Below are 26,122 nucleotides of genomic sequence, written 5' to 3'. Positions count from 1 at the left end.
TAACAACAATAATAATAATAATAATAATAATAACACCATTATTATTAACTAATAATAATAATAATACCATTATTATTAACTAATAATAGTAATAATAATAATAATAATAATATAGAAATCAGATTTGTGTACATCTTGGTGCAGATATTTGGTCACCTGATGATGTTAAATATGTCCATGACTTTTCTTGTTTTGAGCTGTCTATCTCTTTATTTTGCTGTATTCCTACACTTTCCTTTGCACTGTCCTGCCTGTACTGATTTATCAGTTCTTGTTTAGAGTAGTCGGGTTCAATTTGTTTTACTTTGCTGACTTGCTTCTCTTTTGATTTACCTTGTTGTCCTTATCTGCTTTGATTTATCAGATTTACTGTTTGGTTAAATTGTATGCACTGAACAGTCCAGTCCAGCCTAGTGCAGTGTGCGCCAGGCTTGTCTTGTGCCTGAGTTTGTAAGAGATCCTGCAGCCTCAAACTCATTCCCTCTTTTAAATGACCTGTGACCTGGGAAGCAATACGTGTGGGGCTCTAGAAATCAAACAGGGTCCTCATTGGCTAAATTGGCCATGAATTATATCAAGGAAATACAGGAGTGCCACACGTTCTACTCACCAGATTTAGGGTCTGCATGCTGAACTATAACAAGCTTATCTGGCCACAGCAATAGGGCACATATACCCACAGAAACCAGTGTGTGTTTTCAGCATCATACAAGGCCCAGTTCTGCTCTAGTAACCTCGCCAACACCACAGGCCTACTTACGGGTTGCTAAGGCGGGTTGCTACTAGGGTGATGTTGCTCCTAGCCCAGACTGGTCTGGTCTATGCCCTAATTTAAATGTGTTAGTTTCTTTGACATTGTCTGTCTGGGGTGGGGCTGGAGGGTCAGTGCTGCACTTACTTCCTGAGAATTGCTTCATAAAATATGATTCTCTTTAATTAATGCCAGTGGTGCTGTGTTTCCTTCCAATTCTTTTGTCATGAATGTGGTTATAAATGAGGGGCTTTGAGACTGTGTTTCCGTACTGTGGGTGGGTGTGTGAGAGTGTGTTTTTTTTTTTTTTTCTTGTGACAGTATGTTCCATACAAGCTATTACCCAGTCAGAACTCCTTCAAAGAAAATTTATGGAGAGCTCAAAGTGTAGTTTCTTTGGCATTCTGACAGGCAATCCTCTGCCAAAGTATGTGTGTTTTTGTGGATAGGTTGTGTGTGTGTGCATGTGTGTGAGTGAGTGAGTCCATGCTTGCTTGCACATATTTCTCTGAGGTTTCTTGGTTCTTGTCAGACTTTTTCTTTGATCTGGCCAGAGCTGACCTAACATAATCTACTTCTTTCACCCTCAAAGAGAGGAACATACCTAATACTCTGCCTCAACTCTCAACTTCAGCCAACAGTGTCCAAGTCAGAGCCCCTTGACCAGCTCTATTCTTACTACAACAAACAGCTGTGTTTTTGCTCATCAGAACAGAATTTTAAACAGGTCTGACCCCAACGCAGCTTTCTGGGAATTCATCCATAGTCTGGTGTAGAATGATATTTGCACAGATGGCTTTCACTTATTGTAGTGTTTCTTTTGAGGTATTGTAACCTTCCTGGCAAGATTCATTATATTGAGAATTGCTGGTGAAATTCTGTAGTGTAGTAAACAGAGAAGGTTATATCAACCTGAATTTGAAATTGTTTAAACTGTCATCTTCCTCTGTGGAAAATCTTTTATCTGGCCCTCAAAGCTGTTTTGAAATCATTTGCAAATCGAGCTTGGTTCGTTAAAATTCTAGTGAACCAAGCACGAAAAAAAAAACATCTAAACAATACCTGACACATGATATACTGAAGGAGTTTTGATGGGGATATTAAATATGCTTTGTTCTGTTCCCTGTGTGCCTGCGATCTACTAATTAGCCATGCTTTGTCAGTGTGATGGGCTAATGGCTAATTGCATTGTGAGGCCTCTGTGTGTACATGCAGTAATGACTTAACGCTCTAATAAGATTGAGTTACAGACAGTTAGATCATGGTGTCCCCAAACACTGATCAGAGGTCAATGTTATCCTTAACTCTCTGAGGGCTGTAAAGGAAGAGTTGAGAATAATCTGATTCTTGATCTCCCATGTGGAATTTCTGTCATTTAAGTTGTGTCCCATAGTTTTTATTAGAGCTGGGTACAGTGAGATGTCAACAGAATGTACTTTCCTTTGATTGCTTTTATGGATCTGAAATTCCAGAATACAATTTTTATTTGATTAAATATACATTGAGTACAATATATGGTACTCTATGCTTTTATCTTGAAATTTGCAAACATATACAGTCTGGGTTGGTCTGTTGATGAACATCTGAACCCAACACAGTCATCTGTCTCTGTTGAACTCCTGTCTTCTTCCACCTGCTTCATCTTGTTCCCTCCTTTTCCTCCCTTCTACGCCTCCAGTGAGTTATAGCAGTCATTTCTGTTCCACCTCCATGGTCACACACAGACATTTACACACATACATTGCAGTGACACAGCGCACACTCATGAACGGTGTGTGGGAATGGAGGGAGTGTGCTGCATCCCCACTGAGGTGCAGCAGATTGATCCTGTACTGATCTGCCACCAGCTCCTTGGGGATTTGTAACGCATGTCTGAGGCACTGGGCTTAACACTTTCTCTCTCTCTCTTGCCATCTTTGTGTTTCTGTCATTCTGTCTCTCTCTATAGCGACACTAACATTGTCTCTCGCTATGCACTGGAGCAGCCTCACTCTCCTGCATCTTTCACCCTCTACCTTTCTCCGTATTCTGCCAACAGGTTCCTTTCGTCTTTCTGCTTTGATTTTCTTTCAGTTTTATTTCCTCTAACTGACTCTGTCATTTCATTTGTGCTCTGCTTTACTCTATGTCTGGTTATCTCTTCCTTAAAATCATTTTGTCTTCCCAGTGGATTTGCCTTTCTACTGCATTTATTGATATTTTATCTGCTTTTTCTTATGCTGACACTGTTGTCATTCTCACACCTGATACGTTTAAAGTACGTTTACAGAAATGTCTCTTTAAATAGATGGCTACTTATTAGGATATAACTATATCCTAATTTATTACTACACATGCTATTCTCACACACATTCAGTACATGTGGAAAGAGAGTGCTGGTTCTCTTTCATCATGTTTGCAATGCCGCAGGGTTGTACAACTCATCGGCTTGATCTCTGAAGTTGAAAAAACACACAAGCATCCTTTCATCTCATGCTTTTTTCCCCCAGTTATACAGACAATCCCTCGCTTCCTCCATTTTCACAAGCGACACTGGGCCATATCAAGGGACAAATGAGCTAACTGACCCACAGCTAATAGAACACTTTTTGCCTGTGTATTTACAGTATACATTATATTAGCAAAAGACCCAGAGAATATGTGTACAAATGTGCCTTTTGTGTTCGCATGTATGCCTGTGTATTTTAGCATGTGTGTTCTTTTTTTTTATTATACCAAACAATAGAAAACTTAATAGCAATCTTAGGTTTGTACCCTTGTTTTGATTCACTACGATTTCTGTGAATGTATTAATTCAAGCTATTGCACAAAAGCAGCTGTTGTATTTTTTGTGGTTGTACTGTAATGTATTATGATTTTTAAAAAAAGATGTAGTTTAGGGATCCAACGTATTACCATTGTTTTTATCAGTAAATCCATGACTTTCTTTAATTGTGGAAAATCACTTACATGATTGTTAACTATTCATTGTAGCTCTATTGTATCTGTTGTGTTAATTTTGTATGCACATCATATTTGTACTTTGATACTGGTTACTTGTTCTGTTGGTCCTTTGTCAGCATGTAAAATGTAAAGAAAGAACTACGTTCTATGTTAACAGTCCTTAAGATAGCATCAGCAAAAGCATGAGATTGTTGTAGCCTCGGCCGAGTGGTTTGAAGCAACATTACCACCACATCTAGGACACAATAATTATTCACACTACAGTCTTGTTATCTACTGTGTGTGTGAGTGCATGTGTATGTGTGTGCATGAGTAATGTCACCTGCCCAAAGGGAATTCATCCTAGAAAACTGGGATGAAGATTAAGATATCCTCAGACTTTACCTTGTACTCTTCTTGTCTCATTATCCAATCGCCGCTCTTACCCTGAATCTCCTGCCCTCCCGCTTTTATCCTACCCCTTGAGCAAATTTTGTTCACAACCTTCTCCTCCTCCCTGCAGCAATAAGAATGGTTTTGCAGCTCACAGCTGAGGCTTTGAGCTCTTGTTAGTATTTGCACATACTGTGAATAGAAATACAATCCAGCTCATATGTCTGTTTGCTGTTGTAAGTAGATGATCTTTGTGACTTGGCCCAAGTGCCAAACTCATTATATGCAAGGCTCAAACTCAGCCTTCACTTAGAGAAGATAGATCTCATTATGAATATTTTATTTAATAACAACAACAAAAACTACAACAACAACAACATTAATAATAATAATAGGATACATAACTACAACCTCTGGTATGGAGTAAATGTAATGTACAAAATTATTATTTATTTTTTTATCAGTTATATAAGTTCATATTAATAATGGATTACATGACTAACCTATGTGAGCGTGTGGTTTCCTCTCTTGCAGTTATTAACCCATTGATAGTTACACAAAGGGTTTTAGTGTCCTTCGGCTCATCGTTTTGGGTTTTGTAACACAGCTCTAATACCTGCAGCAGGCACCATGTTTTCAGTTTTAAAAAACCCACAATCACGTTACCTGCACATCACTAAACCACAGCCCAAACATTAGTGACTAACTGATGAATATTGTCTGTAGCAGATGAAGAACATATTTCCCTAAGGCATTAGCAGAGAAACACAAAGCAAAAAGGATAGTGGACTGAAATTTATCAATGCTATTGCTCGGTTTTTACTGTTCACATGAGCTCAACATACAATTCTAAATAGACTGATATATAACATTGATTCCTTAGATTCACAGGCCTCTCTCTTACATGTTTTATTTTCCCCGCCGTGGTCACCCACAAACAAAAATTATTTAATTTACATAACTGTCTGTCATTTGCCCAAATGGCTTTGCATTTGATCAGTATTTGTTGCACTGAGAGGCAGGTCAGCAGTAAAATAAATATGGAGAGCAAGCTTATTTGCTTTAGTACTGAGAGATTTAGGCCATGTTGACAGGCCCTAATCGCCTGCCAAATGTCTCATCTGACTGGCATGGAGCTTTGTTGCTCTCTTCCAAAAACACAGTGGACCACTTTTCATTAAAAAAGCAAATAGAAGCACACCAACAGAAAAACCAATACAAGCAAACAGAGCCAATTGGTTCTGAAGAGACAAGATTAACAGGTAGATATGATTACCTCAGACACAACTTCTCCCCTGATTCCACAAACAACAATTAGGCAAGTCAATTTACCTTAATTTCATTGGAGGAAGAAACTATCCAGTCAGTGAGCAGGCCAGCCAGGTTGAAGCAAGTACTTGATGCAAGTGAGCGCTAGTTAGGTGATAATGGATGCGTGTAATTGGTGAGGTGCTAATTGCGCCTCCCAAAAAAGATTCTATCAGAGGAGAATTTTCTGTTTCATTAAGCCATAGTCAGAAATAATAAGATAGCCATCTGTGGACTGAGGTAGAGAAAGTTAAAGGTGGTGGATCAGAACTGCTTTTAGTGCAGTTATACAATAATAATTGTTTAAATGGAAATAGGTACCATAAGAGACAGGTTGTTGTATCAGGGAACTACCCCCTCATTGATCCCCATTGAACTGTTCTCTGATCTGTTATTTCTTTTTCTTTGGAATGTCACAGTCAATTTTTTATTATATTTTAACCTGTTTTATGACGTTTTCCTCTGCTTATAATCACAGTAGCTGTATCCATATGTTCTTCATACATACGCCCCTGTGCTTTACAGCCTTAGTGTATCAGTGGAAGGCTGCACACCAGCTAGCTTTTATGGGCTGGGATCAAACACAGTAAAACATGCTGTGATAGGCATGAAAAAGCTCACTGATGCAGACACTTTAGAGCCACAAGTGCTTACTCATCACACTGCATGGAGGAGAAGTGTTGTGAGCCATTTATGTGCTTTGTTTTTCAGTGCACTGATTACTGAGGAATGCATAGTCCACAGCTCATTTTGTTGCCCCCCTTCTCTTTTCCTCATTTTCTGTATTTGTGACAACAGAACAAGAACATGACTCATCCCAGATAAGGCTGTTGCAGAGTCTGAGGCCTACGGGCCAGACAGCAATGGCAGCCTTATAGAGAAAGGTCTGCTGAGAGTTTCTGTGAGGGAAAGCCCCCTATCATTTCCAATCAGCTGCTGGTTCTGCATGACTAATGCTGAAATGACATATATCATTGTCTGATAGGGCATGTTCACACAGCTGTTTTTTTAACTCACACACACACACACACACACACACACACAAAATGCTAACAGCCGTGAACTCGCACAGACACTTATGCACGCTAGCTCACTCTTATCTTGCTGGCTGACACCATTTTGCTCTCTAACAATCTTGCTAATTATAATTGTTAATTAATTCTCTGCCAGTGTCCTCATCAGGAGACTAATAACCTACATTTCCATTAATTAGACCTTCAACCCTTCGCTCTCTCTCTCAGTCTCTCTGTCCCACTCCAATACACCCCTTCTCCCTTCGTCCTCTGCCTACCTGCATGTCTGTTCCCACCTGGTGCTCTCTTCTCCCAGTATCATCCACACAAGGAGTGTGATTAATTGTGTGTGTGTGTGTGTGTGTGTGTGTGTGTGTGTGTGTGCATGTGTGTGTGTGTGCATTTGTTTTATAGAGACTTAGCTCACATTTGTGGACAAAAAGTTTAATCCACTGAGTTTTACAATTAAAGGAATTTTTTTTGTTTTGTTTTTTTTTTGATTGGAAATACACAGTTGCAAGAATGCATGAGAAGTTACATGAGAAGCCTGTTAAAACCTCATATTTAAATTTGAAGATGCTCTCTTACGCAGATTAGCTTAGCTTATCATAAAGACTGGAAACAAGAGAAACAGCTGGCGTTGCTCTCAGTGAAGATTAAAAAAAGAAAAAAATCCACCTGCCACCACCTGTAAAGCTTCTTAATTAACATGGTATAGTTGCCCATGTCTATGGTGGTTGCCTGGCAGCTGGTCCTGAGATAGAGTAAATAAACAAGAAAGACATGCAGTAGCAAGTTCTGGTGAGAGGATGTGGTTACCTTTGAACAGATCCAGGCTAGTTGATTCACCTTTTTTCAAGTCTTTGTGCTAAACTAAGCTAACAGGGTACATATTTACTAAATCATGTAAATGGATGTACTGTACGTCAAGACAGCATCCTAAGTGGCAAAACAAGCAGGTGTGTGCTTGTGTGTCCTTAATTGTGTGTGGGCGATCAACAGACAAACAGCCTCTCTCGTGGAAACTTTTCTTCCCATCAGGTTTAGCTGACCTGGTTTCAGCGTACTGCAGAGCTGTGTCTGATCTCAGGACAAATTGTACATGCATTGATTGAACATCCTGTAACTTTTCTCTTGCAGACTAGATAAACAAAGCCGTTTTTTTCACAGGCCTGAAGATCCTATCACCATGTGGATCTGCTGCAAAGCTTTTAACAATTTATTTCCACTTTCATCTATGGCTAACTAGACATTTCTTGGAGTCTTCCCCACTAAAGCTCTCTGCTCTATTCTTCCAGACTGGTTACTGTCCTCTCCCTTTCCTTTTTCTGTCTGGCATAAAAGGAAGTGAGAGACAGTTGGCACTTACTTATCCATACTGTATTGGTGGTGGCAAAATGGCAGCTTGTGTCTCATCCGTCCTCCTTCCTCTACCTCCCTCACCCTCTCCTGAGAGAAGTAACCCAGATTTTTAAATGAATCGCCGCCTATTCTCCTCAATCTTTCTCCTCTCACGCTACCTCTTTCTCTATCTCTCTTTCTTTCTTCCTCTCGCTCTCTGTCTTTCTCTCTCCATCTCTTGTCATCTTCTTTGTAGAAACAGAACCAATCTCGGAAGGAGAATACCATCTCTTGTCCTCCTCCTCACAATTCCTCTGGGTTAAAGGATATATACTACTTCACTCTTTTAGCTTTGCTTCCTCGAAAGCTTCCATCTGTTGAAATGCTTGTCGCTTTCTCTTTTTGTTTTAACTGACTTAATTTTTACATTTTTTGTTCTCCACTTGCTGCAGTACTCCTATTTTGGTTTAACTGCCTTTTCTATCCGACTTTCCGTTTGTTTTTATTTTTTGAGGCAATCAGCTACAGGTGTGATACCTTTGCCTCCCTTTTCAAGTGAGTGGAACGAAGAGAGGAGAGGGGAGAGGAAGAGAAGAGAGCTGTACCTCAGTCAAGCCCTTCTTCCAAAGTCACGACAAATTTAGGTATTGTGTCTTTACTATCTTTATGAAATTAGTCTGCCTTCATTTTGGAGCACATTTTTCTTGTCATTTCAGTAATTTCCAGGCACCGTACCATTTTAACCACAATTCCTTCATTCTTTTGATTGATTTGCTTGTACGTCTTTGCTGAGACACCATCATTTCATCTTTTTTTTTTTTTTGGCATGGTTTTTTTGCTATGGGCTTATTTATTTATTCATTAAATATCAGTTGGTGCTTTATTTATCATTTAGCAGCACGCAAAGCTTGCACCACGATCTTTCTAGCTAATATTTGCCGTTTTGCACTCTTTCCAGCACATCACATTCCCTATAGATGTATACATGATTCTGGTCCAAACTTTTCTTCAGAAATGGGACTAATTGCTAATAAGGGCAGGCAGGAAGTTGAGAGAGCATACAGGCTCTAATATTGGAGCAAGTGGTGGGGGTGTTGTTGACATGGCAACAGGAGGTATAGTTGACATGACGACCAGGGGGCGGGTAGTTTGTGTGTGTTAGGGGGGGGGGTTGCAGTCATAGCTGCCAGGCAGATGGAGATATAAGGGGTACAGAGAGAGGGTGAAGTAAGTAGCATGGACAGGCAGTATGTGGGACACACGTTGAGTTGCACTAATCGTTTAGCGTCTCTTAGGAGAGTTCTGTCTCCGTATGTGAATTAACCTCCCTGTCTCCATTATTAAACCTCTTTTCTCTTTCTCTATCATACCTGTCACTTTCCCTGCACACTCTCCATTTTCCTGTGCATGGGCCATTCATTCTTTCGCAATCTTTCTCGATCTTTCTCTCCATCCCTACCCTTCATCTCACGTGCCATTACTATGACCCATTACACTTTCCATCCTGCTTCCTGCTTCTCCCATCCATCCTTGCTTTCTACCCTCTCCAATTTACTGACATTTTTCAAGATTTTATACATACAACTCCTTTCTCTCCTTTCTCCAGTCTATCCTTCAAATATCATGTCTACCCCAGTCTCCCCTTCCCCCTCCCTTTCTCCATTGACACTGGCCTCCCCTACATCGGCAACCTCCCCCGGTGCCTCCCCTCTGCCCTCGCCTCTATCTCCTCCACCCAGGGTTCCTGTGTTCCAGAGGAAAGGAGCACTGAAACACAAGAGGATTGTTGAGGTGAAAGACCATCAGTTCACGGCCCGCTTCTTCAAACAGCCCACCTTCTGCAGCCACTGCACTGACTTTATCTGGTAACACATACACACACACACATTTACACAGAAACCACTCTGGCAGCTCATAAGCCGCCTCCTCAGGCATCCCACTACTCCATCTGACTCTCACTTTCTTAGACTCTTTTTCTTTCTTTCACCAGATCCAGCTGCATGCTGGAGAAACAGCCTACACTGTGCAGCCACCACACTGACCTGATCTGATCACATAATTTCACCTCCACACTGCTGCCCACGCAATACAGGGATTACACATGCAGTACACACAAGCAAGATCATAATTAGCACAGTTTTTTTTCTCTATGAATGCTTCCACACACACATTCACCAGCACACAGAGCCAGCAGTGGTAGAGAAATATTGAAATTTTAAGTATTAAGTGGCAGTAAACTAATTAGTATGTCACTACAGACAAAATTCAAATTAAACCAAGAAGGGTCTAAATCAATGCAGCAGAGGTCACAACATCCTGACTTGAGGTCTGTAGTATACAACCTGTGAGTTTGAATTGTAGGCTATTAAAATCGTAAATTTCCAGTCCAATCCAAGGTACCCTAGTAACATCGACGAGGTTATTGGTAAGAATTCAGTAAACCTCTCCAGAGTAACAGTATACAAAACAGTTTATAGTAGTTTTCATAATGAGTAAGAATGCATAGCTTTTATAGCCTTTAAAGTAATGATAAGAAAACATTAGAAATGCCTCATCAGAAAGAATGCATTGAAAAATGTACATTTACAAAGTACTGTAAATGTGTGGATTATGAAGTAAAATTAACTATTAGTAATATTGTTATCAGTAATCTTGTCATACGGTTTTAATGCAGTGACATGTTTGTAACAGTTTTTGCATAATAGCTGAAAGTGCTGCTAGAACTGCACTTTATTTTATCAGCTAGATTGTTACTGTTCAATGAAAATCATCTCCAAATGTATTTATTTAGACGCTAGTGATATACTGATTGGCCAATTTTTAAACGATCTGAGCCACCAGGCCAGCTATATTTAAAGAAAATAAATAAGAAATTAATTTATAATCAATTTTCATTACGGTAATTTCAAACAAAAATTGCTAATACCTGATGATTTTAGGTTAACTTAAAATTAAAGTAAATGGAATATTTGGAGGAGTTTAGACTGTGGGTTGGCTAAAACAAGGTCTATTATTATTATTATTATTGATGATGTTTTTTTTAGATTAAATATTAATTATTCAACATTAAACACAGTACTTGATACTGATACTGTAGATGGCTCACATGCAGGCACCATGCTGGGAGCTTGTTCTGTGTGTGTGTGTGTGTGTGTGTCTATGTGTGTGTGTGTCTGTGGACATATGGTGGGAGTGTATGTTGGATGCAGGGTGATGCTTGTGCCAGCAGCCCCTGGGTAGCTTTCAGGGACTGGCTGCTGTCTTGGCTGTGGTTGAAGTAGTTAGTTCGGGGTGAAAACTCTTTTCAGAGCAGCAGCTCTCAGCCTGGGTGTTGAAGCCTCCAGGGGATTGGTAGATTAATGAAAGACTAAACAAAGATTATTTTAATTTTGAAATGGTAAATAACTTGTTTATCAAGTCGCGCTCTAAAAGATAAATGGTGAAATGCTGTAAGACACTTTCAGGTGAAAATTGGGTGAAATGGTTTCAAAAGTACAAAACGTTTTTAAAGGGATGGCTGTGGATTAGTTGGTAGAACGGTCGTAGCATCAGTGGTTCAATTTCTTAGAATCTCTCAGTTTTTCCTTGGCACATGTTGAAGTGTCTTTGGACAAGACACTGAAGTCTCTTGGGTAGTAGTGCATTGGATGTAGCAGGTTTCCACAACAATGGGGATCAATGAAGGATAATTTTAAAAATTGTAAATTGGCTCAGTAACCTGCTACATTTGAGGAACATATGGTAAAAACACTGGTTCTAATCCAGAAAAATACAGAATCATCATACTGTACAATGTATTTCAAAGACCCTTTTCACCGCAGACATTTTGACATGACCAGGTGTTACTAAAAGCATTGAGCAAGATGACTTCATTATATCTTGGTTTCCCAGCCATGACCGTGTGACAATGAGCTAGCATGAACAATACCAGGACCTTGAAACTGATGCAGCTAAATGGAATTCACCCATCATTCATTTTTTTATTTAAACTTGTGCTTTTCCTACTTTAACATGTTAACATGTAGGGCTTTTCAGTTTATGTTTTATTTAATTTTATTTAATTTATTATAGGTGTCTTTTTTTTTTTGTAATTACAATATTTCAAGGTATTCTGGTCATTTAAACACCATTACCATTTGTTTTTCAAAGCAACTTTTTGGTTTTTTTGGTGTGTGTAGGTTTTTTTTAAAGCACCGTTACTTTTAAAACACAGTTTTCAACAACACCAAATTCTCTGCGATTTCAGTCTCATAAATCCATACCTGGTTCTCTAATGCTCTCTGCTGGTTAGAATGTAAAACTGGTCTCACACAATACTGTCAGTGCTGCAGGCAAAGGCTTCTGTTGAATGCTGATTAAGGATCAGATTAATCTCTGCAACCCCATCTTTAATTATTACTCAGCCAGATGGTGAACTGATTGTAGGTCAGTAATTATGGTCAGTTTCCTATGAACCCCCAGGCCTCTACAGTGTGATTGTGGAAGAGCTCTCAGCAGTGTCTTCTTCATCTGGCTTTCTAAACCTCCTCATCAAAACTTGATTTGCAGTGGGCAAGCCGCTGAGTGGACTCTTTCGTCAATCAATAACTTTAATTAATCAATTGAAGCTCAAAGGAGACACTAGAAACTAGCTAACGCTGCAGTTTTAGAAACAAAAGAATTGTGTTTTTGTCTTTGACAATAATTGACACTACTCTACTTGACCCAGTCAGCACAGTGGCTTAAAAAGGACAGACACTTAAAGTTCACGGACGGTGATTTTGTTGACTTTACACAGTCAGTGCTGTTCGAAAGAGAAGAAGTTTGTTCTTGTGTTGTTTCTGCAAGTCTTCTGGTCTTGATATAGCTTAGCATAGTCCAGTATCTCTGTCGCACAGCATCTGCACTCTTCTGCTCTCAAAAGCAAACAAATTTGCCTTAAAGTTGAGTACAGGCGATTGTTTTTGTGTCATAATACATGTGCTTTTCTTACATTTAGGGGGATCGGCAAGCAGGGATTCCAATGTCAAGGTAGAGAAAAATTTGTTTTTGCAGTGTTTATGCTTCTCAGGTGATTTTTCAGCAGTGTTTGAGGATATTTTTTCTCTGTGTGACATCTAGTTTGCAGTTTTGTAGTCCACAAGCGATGTCACGAGTTTGTGACCTTCATTTGTCCCGGCTCTGTGACGGCACCAAGACCAGATGTGAGCAAATGTGTCAGCGCGTCCATCCCAGAACTTTAATTTTACTGTCTTGTTTATCTTTTTAGTCAAGATTTACACCGCATCATGTTTAGCCATCTGCTTGTTGCCGGAAACACGTGTGCATGAGTCATCCATTAATCCATACATGCACCGCATCACACAGCCTTGTCCCATCTGTGACGTCTGCACTCATGTCATGTCATCCTACAAGGCCGTGGAGGTACAGGCAGTTAGAGAGTGGGGGCAAGATAGAGAGTGAGGGTGAGAGAAGGAGGTACTGATAACAGTGAGAATTAAGTTGGGGGGGACGATAGACTCATTCTTCCTCCATGTGGCATTTTAGGTTTTCAAGAAGATTTTTTGTCTTTTAACCACCTTTTTTCTGTGAGAATTTAACTGCCTCAGAAACGAGGTCAAGGGGAACACAAGTGTTTCTGTGTGTGTGTGTGTGTGTACTCACGCACTTCTGTGTGTTTGAGTGACAAAGGATGAGAAAGTGAATGGAACACACTCACAGGGAAAGAGGAGAAACAGGGTGACAGTGTTTTTAAATAGCAACTCAGAGCAATGAGGGAGGGTTTGGGAGAGGCTGGTGCATTGAGAATGGTTGTGGTGTGGGGGGGGGGGGGGGGGGGGGGGGGGTCTGATGAGCTGAAGAGAGATAAAAATGATTCATCCCTCTGCATAGTACAGTATACACAATCATGCAGACGCTCACACACACACACTCACACACAGCCTTGCCTAGACGCACTCTCATTTATGTGCGCTCCTAGTCGAAAAATCTAATTGGCTTGTTCATGAATGCCCCACTCAACATTTTCCCAATAATCATACTCTGCATGTACTGTATGTGTGTAAATGTGTGTGTTCAGCGCCTCCCATTGTCACTCTGTGTATACGTGTGAGTGTTTGAGTGAGTTTTTATGCAGATTGTTTCTGTTACATTTTAGGACCTGAAGAGTCAACACACATTTAAGATCCACACATACTCCAGTCCGACATTCTGTGACCATTGTGGCTCGCTGCTGTATGGCCTAATACACCAGGGCATGAAATGTACCTGTGAGTTTCACCAAATTTAACTAGTGCAAGTGTAATTAAAAAGTAATAATTGTGTATGTGTACTTGTATTATTTATGTTGTGGGCATAGAAATCAGTTCAAACAGGCACATTATTTGAACTCATCTCCAGTCTGGAGAAAGAATTAATTTTCCCTGCAGGATGGATATTTTGGGTACTATGCTTGTTCGATTTGTTGCAGAGAGTTACAGAAGGTGAAGAGATATTACGTCAAATTTTGTTGCCATCAGGCAGAAAAAGGAAAGATGATTTTCCCTGCTTCCAGTGCTAATGTCAAGTAAATGTAACCCTCAAGAAGACCTGTTCCTTTAAGGTTTGGATCAGGGTTGGGGTCAGGCATGGAAAGGTTATGGGTAGTTTGCCACCTAGACACGTCATTGATCGAACTTGTGCATGCGTGTCTTTATACTGTGAGCTTGCGATATGAATGTCCACCGACGGTGTGAGACCAGTGTTCCCAGCCTGTGTGGCCAGGATCACACAGAAAAGAGAGGACGAATCCACCTGACTGTCAGAGGAGAGAAGGAGGACATCTTTGTCACAGGTGAGAGGACCTACAGGGATGGCAAACAAAAACAAAACAAAACAAAACAGAATCACACTTTGTTTAATAAAGAATAGCTCCTTTTTTATTTTCTATTATTCTTCTGTCTCTCCAGTGCGGGAGGCTCGTAACCTGATGCCCATGGATCCTAACGGACTGTCAGACCCATATGTTAAACTTAAATTGATTCCAGACCCAAAGAGCCACAGCAAACAGAAAACTAAGACCATCCGCTCCACACTCAATCCTGTCTGGAATGAGAGTTTCACCTTGTGAGTCACTGTGAACTTTAATCCAAGGTGGAACATTTACAAGGTTGTGGGACATAATGTGCTTTAGGTATATTGAAATGTCCTAGAAACATTGAGACATTGCTGGATCCTGACTAACCCAGAAACACATATGAAGTATAAATACAACGTGCATTTTCTGTCTTTACTGCCTTTGTCTTTGTTTTCTGAGATTCATTAAAATAAAAATTAAAAAAAGAAAACATGGGAAAATATCATTAATATAAAAATATTAATGACAAACATTATTTATTACTGTATCTTTGTGCGTTGTGGAGTTAAGTCTTCCTGGTGATTTTAAGTTTTTGTGTTCATGTCTTCAGCTCAGTGCGTGGTCACCAGTGGGACAGACGTCTGTCTGTGGAGGTCTGGGACTGGGACCGTACATCTAGGAATGACTTCATGGGGGCACTGTCATTTGGAGTGAGTGAGATCTTCAGGCGTCCTATCAGCGGTTGGTTCAAACTGCTGGCCCAAGATGAGGGAGAGTACTACAACATCCCTGTGCCAGACCCAGACCTGCAGGTATGAAAAACCCAGTTCCAGTACATCGAATAAAGCCATGAGATGGTCCTTGTGGTGAACAGTAAGGGTGGGGATATTTATAGCTGTATTCACCAGAGGGTGGAGCAGCCCTTTATTTTTTACCTTGCTAAAGGCCATTTATCCTGAGACCTTGGCACTGCCTTTATCAGCTTATAATTATCTAGATCTAATATACAAGTGCTGTCACTGCTAACACTGGGTCAGGATCTTGAACTGTCCCTGTGCTTACAATTCTGTGTGAGGAAAAAACATGAAAGATTTATATTCTGTGTTATAGCTAAATAATTAGATAATAAATTACTCTGCTCCCTTCTCTTACCCTCTGTCTCCACCAGGGTGCAGGATTGTTCTGCACCCTGGTGGAGACAAAATACAGAACAATGCAAATCTAGGGGCAGGAAGAGGTTTATTCTGCAGTTTTATGCTTGGCAACATTCACCTTTCAACCATTTCTACTATGACTGTCCAGGAGCCTCAACCAGATGCTACAACACCATTTCTGCCTCAGGCAATACCTGTCCCTCTTTCTGAACCGTTCCCTGTGGCCCTGTGCCCGACCCCTCTCCTGTCCTGTCCACCTGTCCACACCCCAGGCCCTGGCAAAGTCAGAATGGGCATCCACGATTTCAACTTCCTCATGGTGTTGGGAAAAGGCAGCTTTGGGAAGGTAAACACAACCGCCACAGAAACAAAATGTCACCTCTTCTACACAAATTCAGCACCTTGGTTCCCAAAGCTGTAAGACAACAAAGATTATACCTAATGTTAATGGCTTTTTCTAGTGATAGACTTGACCTTTAAGTGGCATTGCGTACAACAGCACCTCAGCACAGGGAAGCAGAGGTTTCCAAATGTCACTCTTACTAACTTGCTTATTGTCTCTCCTAAAGCCAAATGATTTGTTTATTCCTCAGCTTTAGTGTTGTCAGCAGTCGTGAGCTCAGGCTGGCTGCCTTCCTACATGCCACACAGGCAGACAGTCCTCTTGGAGGTGTTCATTTCAAGGGAGCCTCTGCTCTCCATTTTTTCTGTAATTCCCTAGTAGATGAGCCATAATGAAGGAAGTGGAGTTTTGAGTCCTTCTTCCTCCTCTGAAATCCCCCCGTGCTGTTTCATAACTGTCAGAGGAGAGTCTGCAGAGCACAGGAGAAATAGACTCGACTTACGTAAGATGTGATAAAAAACGACCCAAGAAAGGAGAGACACACCCCGGGGCTGCTGATTGAGGGAAAGAGAGAGAGAGAGGGACGGATTACTATGGTGCAGAAAGTGATGAAAATGACCAAAAAGAAAAAGTACATATTGTAAGATTTGTAATATTTTGAAAGGTGATGAGTCCTATTGTTATGTAAGTTTGAAACCACAGGGAAGAGAGTGAGAGACACGATTAAAGAGCAGAGGCCGATACGCACACACACACACACACACACACACACACACACACACAAAGTCAATGTTCTTCATGGACACCTTTGTGTTGTCACATTGGTTTCTGAAAAATAAAATCGTTTGATTTTCTGTGCCATTCGTAACTATTTGAAAGGAAATTAAGATTCTCCACCAGTCAGTGACACTGCTGACACTGTTACACCACAGCTCTGCAGACGCAACAGACAATTTCACACACTGTTGTTCTTCTCGCCAGCACTTTCCAGTGCTCTTGACCAAATCTTTTCCACTAAAACCTGGATCATGTCGCTCTCATTGTAAAAAATTATAGTGTCATTAGCTCTTGCAGCAACCCGCTAGCAGCCAATTTCACAAGAGTGTGAAAATAGCTGCTGAATGTAATTTTAATGCCTGATAAAGACATAAGAGCTGTTTCACTTTTTCACTTATGACATTAACGTGTCTTGAAATCTTCAGGCACACAGCAACTTTAATTAAACATTATTTCAGCGTGTCAGAGTAAATTTGGACTTGCTTAAGCATCTGTTCATATGTGATAACTTATTTTTTCACTTGCTCCTTTTAAATTAGTTAGTTATTAACTTTTCTGTCTACATTGTGGAAAATTGCCCTTGGCTTCACCACCTAGCAATACAGGGCAGTGATGAGGACAAATGCTGGTGACTTAATATCATCATTTAAAATATGTAAAAAGATAAATAATGAGGAAACTAGTGCTTTCAGTTTTCAAGAAAGGACACAGCTTAGCATACATTAAATAAAACATGGAAATGTGCCTCAAAAGCACATTGGATTATTACAACAGCCCAAGTACTTTCCCCCTAACTAGAGCACCTTGTAATTCATAACAAATAACCTAAAAAAGCCCAGAACTGGCAGCATTACAGTACAGTACATGCGTAATTCTATTTAGAATGAGAAGCAAAGCTTGAGTTAGAGGTTCATTCAAGAATATGAATACATCTTGTGTCAAAGAAAAAAAACAAATACTTGGTTAGACTGCTGCTACTGTATGAGATATTTTGAAAATTAAAGCTGTTCTGTTCTCCTCTCGCTGCATTCGGTGTAGTGTTGGTGTGTGTGAATAAACATTTGGATTATTTATGGATCCCACCAGTTTAAAGACATATAGCAGCTGCCTTAAACTCCGTGGGATGCCGGTCTGATGCATGTTTGTCTCCTTGTAGTTACACTAGCTTCCTCTCCTCTCTGTGTCCTTCTGTGCAGGTGCTGCTGGCAGAGGAGCAAGGCACCGAGCGTCTGTTTGCGGTGAAAGTGTTGAAGAAAGATGTTCTCTTCCAGGACGAAGACACAGAGAGCGCTCTGGTGGAGAGGAGGGTCTTGGCACTCCCCTCTCGCCCTCACTTCCTTACATCACTCTACTGTGCCTTCCAGAGTGAGGTGTGTGTGTGTGGGTGTGTGTGCCTGTGTGTGTGTGTGTGTGTGTGTGTGTGTGTGTGTGTGTGTGTATGTGTGTGTGTGTGTGTGTGTGTGTGGAATGTACATGGGACCTCATAACTTTCATAAAATTGTCCATAAGACTACCTGACATTTCGGCGGCATAGTCCTCCCACTTGTTTCAAAGCAGGCTACCTTAGAATTTCGATTAATAAATGAAATAATTAGCTTGCTTTCTTAACGAGGTCCTTAGTCCTGGAGGAGAATTTTAAACAGATTGCTTTTTAATTTGGATAAGATGTGATTATATGTGAGTGCATGTGTGTGTGTGTGTGTGTGTGTGTGTGTGTGTTTGTGTGTGTGTGTGTGTGTGTTTCTTTGCAGGACCGTCTATATTATGTGATGGAATATGTCAATGGAGGAGACCTGATGTTTCACATACAGATAGTTGGCAAGTTCAAAGAGCCTCATGCAGCGTATGTATTTAAAATCTCTGTTCGTTTACCTTTAATCATGGTTGCTGTCTGCTGCGTCTCTCTTCCTCTACATACACACTCATCTCTTAGCTTTGTTCATTATATCTGGCGTCCCATAAAAAGCCATTAACTCAAGTACCACCCTTTTTCTCTTTCCCTTGAATTTCTCCTCCCACTGATCTCATCTTTTCATCTATATTTTTCCTCCCTCTGGCTGTTCACCTAATCAATAATCTTTTATCAATCTAGAACCTAAACCTTACCCTGTTGCTCATTTCCAGCTCTCTTTCTTCATCTTTCTGCCTTTCATCTGTTTGGTTACTTTCCCTTTCATCACCCTCTTGAATTCCATACCTTCTCTCTTTGCCTCTTGTCATCATCCTCTTTTGAATTAGCTGAAAGGCTTGGCCAATTTTCTGAATGATAATGCAGCCAGTAGTGAGTGCCCCCTCCTCATCTTTCCCTCTAGGTTTTATGCTGCTGAGATAGCGGTTGGCCTCTTCTTCCTCCACAGCCAAGGCATCATCTACAGGTAAAGAACTGGGCTGCTCATCTAACATGTCAGTCCTCTGCAGTGCACCACACAGATGTGACACAGATTTATCATGTCTTTTGTAGCTAATGACTGCTACAAAGATGTTATCTATCAAAATGATTTATACCTGTGTGATCTATCTCCTTCTCAGGGATCTAAAGTTGGATAATGTGCTGCTTGACAGTGACGGCCACATAAAGATAGCTGACTTTGGGATGTGCAGGGAGGGCATGTTTGAGGGTGACACCACGCGCACCTTCTGTGGCACCCCTGACTACATCGCCCCTGAGGTACACTGACCCCTTGCTGCATGGTCCGCATTCGCTCCTGGAACTTCTCTCATTTGCTCCTTAGATCCCTAATTTCTTGTTGTTTCACCCTTCTTGGTTTGCTTGAACGGTTTTGCAGTGCTGTGAGACTGCAGCTCCTCTCACTGCCTTAGTTCGCTCTGACCTTGTCAGCGTTTTTGAATAATTAACTTCACATGATTCAATTAGCAGTGCGGTGTGCTTGTGCTGTAAGTATGTTGTTTATAAAACACAATTGTCCTTCAGAGACTTTGTATAACCCAGTTTGCCTTTCTCCTACTGTAATTGACAAGGAGGGGTTTACACTTTTTCCCCACTATCATTTCATTGCAGCCATTTAAAACAGGCTTACAAAGCAAGTGGCAGGTGACAAAACCCACAGTCCTCAAGATGCATTTAGTTGAAGCTAAAATGAGCCTTTCACATCTTGGTTTAACAGTTAACAAGTGGATCTCTTTGTGCGTCACCTGCACTGTTTCTGTCCCGAGCTGCTGTGGGGGGATAACAAGTAAGTTAGGGAAGTTTGTACTAATTTGGCCGTAATTATATCCACACTGTGCTTGCAAATAAGCCAACTGAAGCTTCACATTAGCTTCAGCTAAAGTTTGGAAATGTACACAAAAAGTGCACAAAGAATTCACCCCCCATCTTTTACACAAAGACCATGTTAAGAAATGTTAAAACTTTTCAGTGTTAAACTGACTAAAAAATGTGAACCTACCCTTTGTGCAAACAACTCCTTTTCTTTGAAGCATCTACAAAGTATGTGACTGATGTATATGCATCAGTCAGGTGTTCTAGCATGCTGAAAACAGTGGAGGTGCTTTTGTCTGATGTATTATATTTACCTTACAAATTGTGTTAAATATATGTGTGTGCATTTCTGTGTGAAGTGATTGCAAATATATCAATTCAGGAAAAGAGTGAAGGTCATATCCAGCTTGTTTGTGGTTTGTCGAGTTGCAGCAGATGCCCACAGCAAAGATATGGCTGTGTGCACGTCTTTGATATTGTAAACCTTGCTATGGAACCCCTGGGTATTGACTCTCGTATGTAAACATCCATTGATTCTCCTGCATCTGCCATTTTGGAAGAGATACAATATATTTCCCCACGGGAAGGGAAATTGTCTCCTCATGTTCAAGTACACATAAGCAAACAGACAGACAGACAGACAGACACACAGGGGACATAAACACACACAATGCACGTAAACATGTGCACAGACAAACACACAAGCAGGCAAACACACATATCCAAAGTCATGTGTTGAATAATTCTGTGTTCATTTATACAGTTACCCTCCCTAATGCCAGACTTTCACTTCTGTTCTCTTTCCGCTCTTCACTGTCTCTGATAGCTGCAGCCGACTGCTGCACCTTTTTCCTCACTTTCCCTGTCTTCTCTTTACTTCCTTATCTCTTGCTGCCATTCTTCTTTTTTATCTCCTCTCCTGTTTTCTCCATCCTTCAGATTGTGGCATATCAGCCTTATAATAAAGCAGTGGACTGGTGGTCTTATGGAGTGCTGCTGTATGAAATGCTGGCAGGACAGGTAATACTGAGCTTAATCTTAACAGCAGGTGCATGTGCACAGACAATAAAACCGAATCACCTTAAAACACTTTGAAAACGCCTTAAATTGCATTATATTATACTTTTGGTATTACATTTGCCTGCAGGTCATCATGATTTCTCTCTTCATAATTCCCTGACTTTCTAGCCACCATTTGATGGTATCGATGAGGAGGAGCTGTTTCAGTCCATTATGGAGCAGAGTGTCTCATACCCAAAAAGTCTCTCTCGTGAAGCCGTTGCTATCTGCAAAGGAGTAAGTCATTTTTCTTTTTACTTCTACTTATGTATAACTTTAAGCACAATTAATAAATTATAATTAATTAACAAAATGCATACGGAAATCAGAAAAATGTAATGAAACTACAGCATATTAAACATGTAAAATATATTTAAATCATAATTAAAAATACAGAAAAGGGTTAACTGCCAAGTTGTTAACTGCTTAAAAGAATAGTTCAACACTTTTGTTTTATTGTTGTTGTTGTTTTTTTAAAGATGACAATATGGGAATTAATAAGATTCAGAAGCGCTTCTTTTCAGGCAGAGTCAGCACTTTCCAGCCTTTACACAAAGCTAATCTAACCAGGTGCTGCCATGAGTTCAGGTCCACCATAAAGACATGAGAGTTGTGTAAAACTCTTGTGTAAATGAGAAATGAAATAATCTATACCTGTAGAGTGTGCCCACAAAATCAAGATGAATGATTAAACAAGAAGCCCAATTACATTTGTAAGATACTGTAGTGAAAATTCACATGGTCACGTTTCCTTTTTACTTTTTCATCTCACTCAGCTCCTAACCAAGCACCCGGCCAAGCGTCTGGGTGGAGGAGAGGATGCAGAAAGGGAGATAAGGGAGCATCCGTTCTTCCGCTGGATCGACTGGGACTGTCTGGAGAGACTGGAGATCCAGCCGCCCTTTAAACCGAGAACTGTCAGTTGAAAAGATGGACCCTCTTTCTTTCTTTCTTTGTTTCTTTGTTTTTTTTTTTCTTTCTTTCTTTCTTTCTTTCTTTCTTTCTTTCTTTCTTTCTTTCTTTCTTTCTTTCTTTCTTTCTTTCTTTCTTTCTTTCTTTCTTTCTTTCTTTCTTTCTTTCTTTCTTTCAAGCTTTTCTCTCTCCTCCCCCTCTCTTTCTTATTCCTCACTTTCTTTTCTCTGTCTTTCCAAGGACAGTTTTAGAGAACTGAAGCTGTCATTGTCTTCTGTCTGTCTTCTTTCTATTAAACTCCCACACTTTCGCTTATTTTCCTTCATGCTTCCTATCTCACCCATCCTCGCTGTGTTAGCCATTTCATCTCCTGCTGTCTGTTCAAATGGCCATGTACCTCCTTCCCACTCCCTCATTGCTCCCCTTTTTCTCTCTTTCATCACCTCTGCTGGTTCCTAGAGATGAGTTTGAGAACAGACAGTTCATTCACAGCAGACAGGACCCTCTGACCTTGGGTGCTACCTACTCCTCCCATATGCAAATGTGTGGCATCATTAGACTGCCAAACACCGGTTTGCGGCCCTGGTGTCCAATGGTGAGGTGTGCCATGAGTGAAATGAATATGTTCAGGGGTTAGAGGCCAAGCCCATTAGCCAAATGAGATTCATATCACTCAGTGGAAAGGCCGTCATATGCTGTTACGAAGCAGGTAGGGAGAAGTGAGCAGCTTTCTTCCTGCAGCAGGTGTGGTAGAATAGAGCTCCTTAGAGGGAAACAGTGGGTGTGGGTGAGCAAAAGACATATGGAGGTGGATTCCTTTTATAATTTGACTCTTCTTATCCGTGTTGTTTTTTTAGGAGTAAAAGTTTAAAGTGGATGCTGTCAATATTAATCATGTCTGTGTGCATCCTAATCCTAATTTTCTGTCTACATGCTTTCTTCTTCTTCACCAGGGTGGGAGAAAAGGGGAAAACTTTGACAATTTCTTCACAGCAGCTCCATCAGTGCTCACTCCATCTGACCCAGATGTACTAGCAGCTATAAACCAGGAAGACTTCCAGGGCTTCTCTTTCCTCAACCCAGACTTTGCCACTTCACCTCTCACCGCAGTTTGAAAATGGTCCCATTTCCTGATCCCACCACTCCTTTACATCCACCAAAACTACTCTGTGATGTTACCAATAGTAATTTTATAACAAAGAATTAGAACATAAGAAATAGCCATGAGTATTAAAGACACCTCTCATAACCAAATTCTGACGTTTACATAAGAATGCCAAGGCACCTTTGTACTCATGCAGTCTCTTCGACATTTGTGTTTTAATTTGCTCATAATGTTTTACATCACTGCTAATATTGCCAGTATTGGAAATTGCAATCTTAGGGTTTTTTTAATATATAAGACACCTCTTGATGGACTTGATATAAGAGTGTTGTAGTATGAAACTGAATAATGGCTCTCTTTGCATGCAGTGTTTTAGAATGAATTACTTTCAATAGTTTTCTGTAGTATCCAAGAAAGGTTTTCCTGTTTAAATTAAGTGGTTTAATACAGTTTCTCAGTTGCTTTTATTAAAATCATTCTGTGTTGTGCAAAGCTTAATTCACGTTTTGACTCATACAGCAGTACGAGTAGTAGGCAAAACAAGTCATTTTGGGTCATTTTACTATTCACAGCATTATCAAGTTAAACATATTTTATACACAGCACATTCATAATTCAGCATCAGACCCAATATAATGTATTTCACTCTATTTGTGTGTGTCGCTGTTGACAGTTTGACTATAGACCAATCTGATATGGTAGACATTTTTAAAAATGTATTTGTTTGTTTGTTTGTTTGTTTGCTTGTTTGAGTGTTTTATTAGACAGTCATTTTGTGGAAGTGCTCAGTCAGGTTCCTCTGGCCTGGCTCAACCATCAGTTTGATGTAACACCACCTCAGATGACCCACTGCTGAAAAACACAGTGGGCAGCATGCAATAGTAACAATAGCTAGAGTACTGCCTCCACAGCCCAGGCCCTCTCATTTTTTAATGCCAAATTTGGTTGGTTTTTTTTTTTTTCATTTTTATTATTTAAATGCAATCACTGAAAACAGGCCTTAAAAATTACCATACTTGCTGTCCACAAGAGATGCACTAGAATAGTTTCTGCAGTTTTAGAAAATATGCCTTATAATGTTTCTGCAGCTGGGACTAAAGGCTTGTCATTTTGCACAGGTACAGATACTTTATTGTTCTTGTTGTGTATACCATAAAGCTTTTTGCTGTGTGTTGATGCACTCACAGCATTGATTTGAGCATAATTAAAAGAGAAGCTCACTGGGACTGTTCAATACATGGAAAACTAATAGCAACAATGTCGTTAAACTCTGTCTGAGCAGAGCAGGTACAAAATTACACTTTAATAATCTAACTTCAGTGCTTTTACCTCATAAACCAGCTGGTCTTTTCATACAGAAATTAATTTTAATTCCCCTTAAGCACTTTCCCTTTTGTTTACATTCTTTATAATCATAATAGTTGTCATATCTTTTTGACATCCTGAGTAGCAATACTGTACTCCTTTGTTTTATGTGTGGATGCGTGTCCCTTTGTGGTCAACTATTAAAGCTCAGAGCAGTCAGATTATTTTAGGTCAGTTTGACCTAAGGGGAAAATGTCACAACACACTATACTTTAGTATTATAAATGCAATAATCTAATATAATCAGTAAGATATAAAGAGTAGATTATTAATGTATCTGTTAGTTGATTTAACTTCTGTTTTTATGTGCAAGGAACATTGAAATAAACTCAATAAAAAAATCATAAAACAACAGCAGTGACGTGTTTCATTCTGTTATGGTTGTGTGAAGCTGCTGAGAAACAAACATGCAGAGTCTCTCAGTCTGTCTTTGTCGCACGCCTCTCTGTCACGCTCACTTCCTCTCCCTCACCTTCACACATAAACACACTCAAACATGGAATCTCAAGCATGTGCACACACTCGTAAACACACACACACATGCACACACACACAGAAGATGCTGACCCCTCTATTTGCTGTCGTGCTGCAGTTGTCAAACCAGTTAAACCACCTCTCAGGCATCTCACTTCCACTCCCTCCTCCTTGGACGCAGCCTCTCCTCCTCCTCTCACCATCTGCCCCACCTACCTCCTCCCTCCCTCCCTCCTTCTGGCACCTCCAACATCATGAGGGGACTAATATCCCCACAGAGTTTTGAATTATAACAAGTTGACCTTCAGATTAAAATCTCATCAACTTCCCACCTCCCTCTCCACCTTTATCTCTTCCTCCAATCTGCCCTTCATCTCTCTTCCTCTCTGTTAGCTTTTTCTGTCACTGCTGCACTGTAAATTCTTTACTATGCTTTATATAACTACAATTCATATCAAAATTTACTCTTGTTGCTTTTATTTCTTTGGAATTCCTCTCACTGTATTCTGTTGATATGACCATCTTGTCCTGACCTAACATCTTCAGTTTCAGCAGTTTAGGCAGGAACATACAGTGGAGGAGACCAAATCCAGCTAACTTGAGCTGTAATGTATAATCTGAGAAAATGTAACTAATTTAAGTATGTTTTTATATGTAGTATACTTATATATATATAAACTGATATATATAGTATATTTTTTAGGTATAGTTTTAATCTCAAACTATACACATTTAGAGAGGAAGCTTTCTCCAAGTTATTTGTGACACTATAATTTTGAAATATGTAACAAATTATATCAGTATGTCCTGTCCACTGTGTTTGTAATCTAATATGAGAGTGTGTTGACAAACTGATGCATTTCACACTTGAGTTTCATTTAAAATGAAAATAAAACATTTGATGTCACCTTTCAGAGAAGATTGATTCTCAGTTTGTTTTTAGATGATGCACACAGGATGTTAACTGTCAGTGGTAATGCAGTATCGTCATGTGTTTAACTCCTCTCAGTGGTCAGACTCTAGCGTGCAGTCCAACACTCCCAGTCACAGTGACGTGATATCATCCCTCTTCCTCACAGCTGATTCCTCTATCTCTATCTCACTTCAATCTCTAACCCCCCCACCCCCCCCCCCTCTCTCTCTCCCTCCGTCTCTCTCTCATGCCCTAAGG

At 40.2% G+C, this 26,122-nt stretch overlaps 1 protein-coding gene across 3 annotated transcripts; it reads left to right on the top strand.

Moving 5' to 3' along the window:
- Nucleotides 1-24: 24 nt before the first annotated feature.
- prkcg (protein kinase C, gamma) lies at nucleotides 25-25,544 on the top strand. 3 transcript variants are annotated; one of them, XM_067510538.1, is made up of 17 exons: nucleotides 25-8,372; nucleotides 9,335-9,593; nucleotides 12,707-12,738; nucleotides 12,829-12,911; nucleotides 13,865-13,976; nucleotides 14,411-14,539; nucleotides 14,655-14,811; nucleotides 15,153-15,354; nucleotides 15,845-16,042; nucleotides 18,013-18,186; nucleotides 18,568-18,659; nucleotides 19,129-19,191; nucleotides 19,346-19,484; nucleotides 20,976-21,056; nucleotides 21,225-21,332; nucleotides 21,872-22,012; nucleotides 22,961-25,543. In XM_067510538.1, the coding sequence occupies exons 2-17, from the start codon at nucleotides 9,352-9,354 to the stop codon at nucleotides 23,120-23,122; spliced, it is 2,115 nt and encodes a 704-aa protein (XP_067366639.1). In that variant the 5' UTR covers nucleotides 25-8,372; nucleotides 9,335-9,351; the 3' UTR covers nucleotides 23,123-25,543. The 3 variants fall into 3 exon arrangements, with proteins under 3 accessions (XP_067366639.1, XP_067366638.1, XP_067366640.1); XM_067510537.1 differs by having other exon boundaries at nucleotides 9,298-9,593; XM_067510539.1 differs by lacking the exon at nucleotides 25-8,372 and having other exon boundaries at nucleotides 9,298-9,593; nucleotides 22,961-25,544.
- Nucleotides 25,545-26,122: the final 578 nt, after the last annotated feature.

Source organism: Channa argus, chromosome 7 (assembly GCF_033026475.1).
Source record: "Channa argus isolate prfri chromosome 7, Channa argus male v1.0, whole genome shotgun sequence".
Taxonomy (NCBI): Eukaryota; Metazoa; Chordata; class Actinopteri; order Anabantiformes; family Channidae; genus Channa; species Channa argus.
This window is presented reverse-complemented; position numbering and strand designations above follow the sequence as displayed.

What these genes read in the sequence shown, in the direction of transcription:
- prkcg (XM_067510539.1), top strand. Translation starts at nt 9,352, where the DNA reads ATGTCTACCCCAGTCTCCCCTTCCCCCTCCCTTTCTCCATTGACACTG. An exon ending in CCAGGGCATGAAATGTACCT is followed by an intron (nt 13,977 to 14,410) that starts GTGAGTTTCACC and finishes TTATACTGTGAG; the next exon opens with CTTGCGATATGAATGTCCAC. An exon ending in CCGTTGCTATCTGCAAAGGA is followed by an intron (nt 21,333 to 21,871) that starts GTAAGTCATTTT and finishes CATCTCACTCAG; the next exon opens with CTCCTAACCAAGCACCCGGC.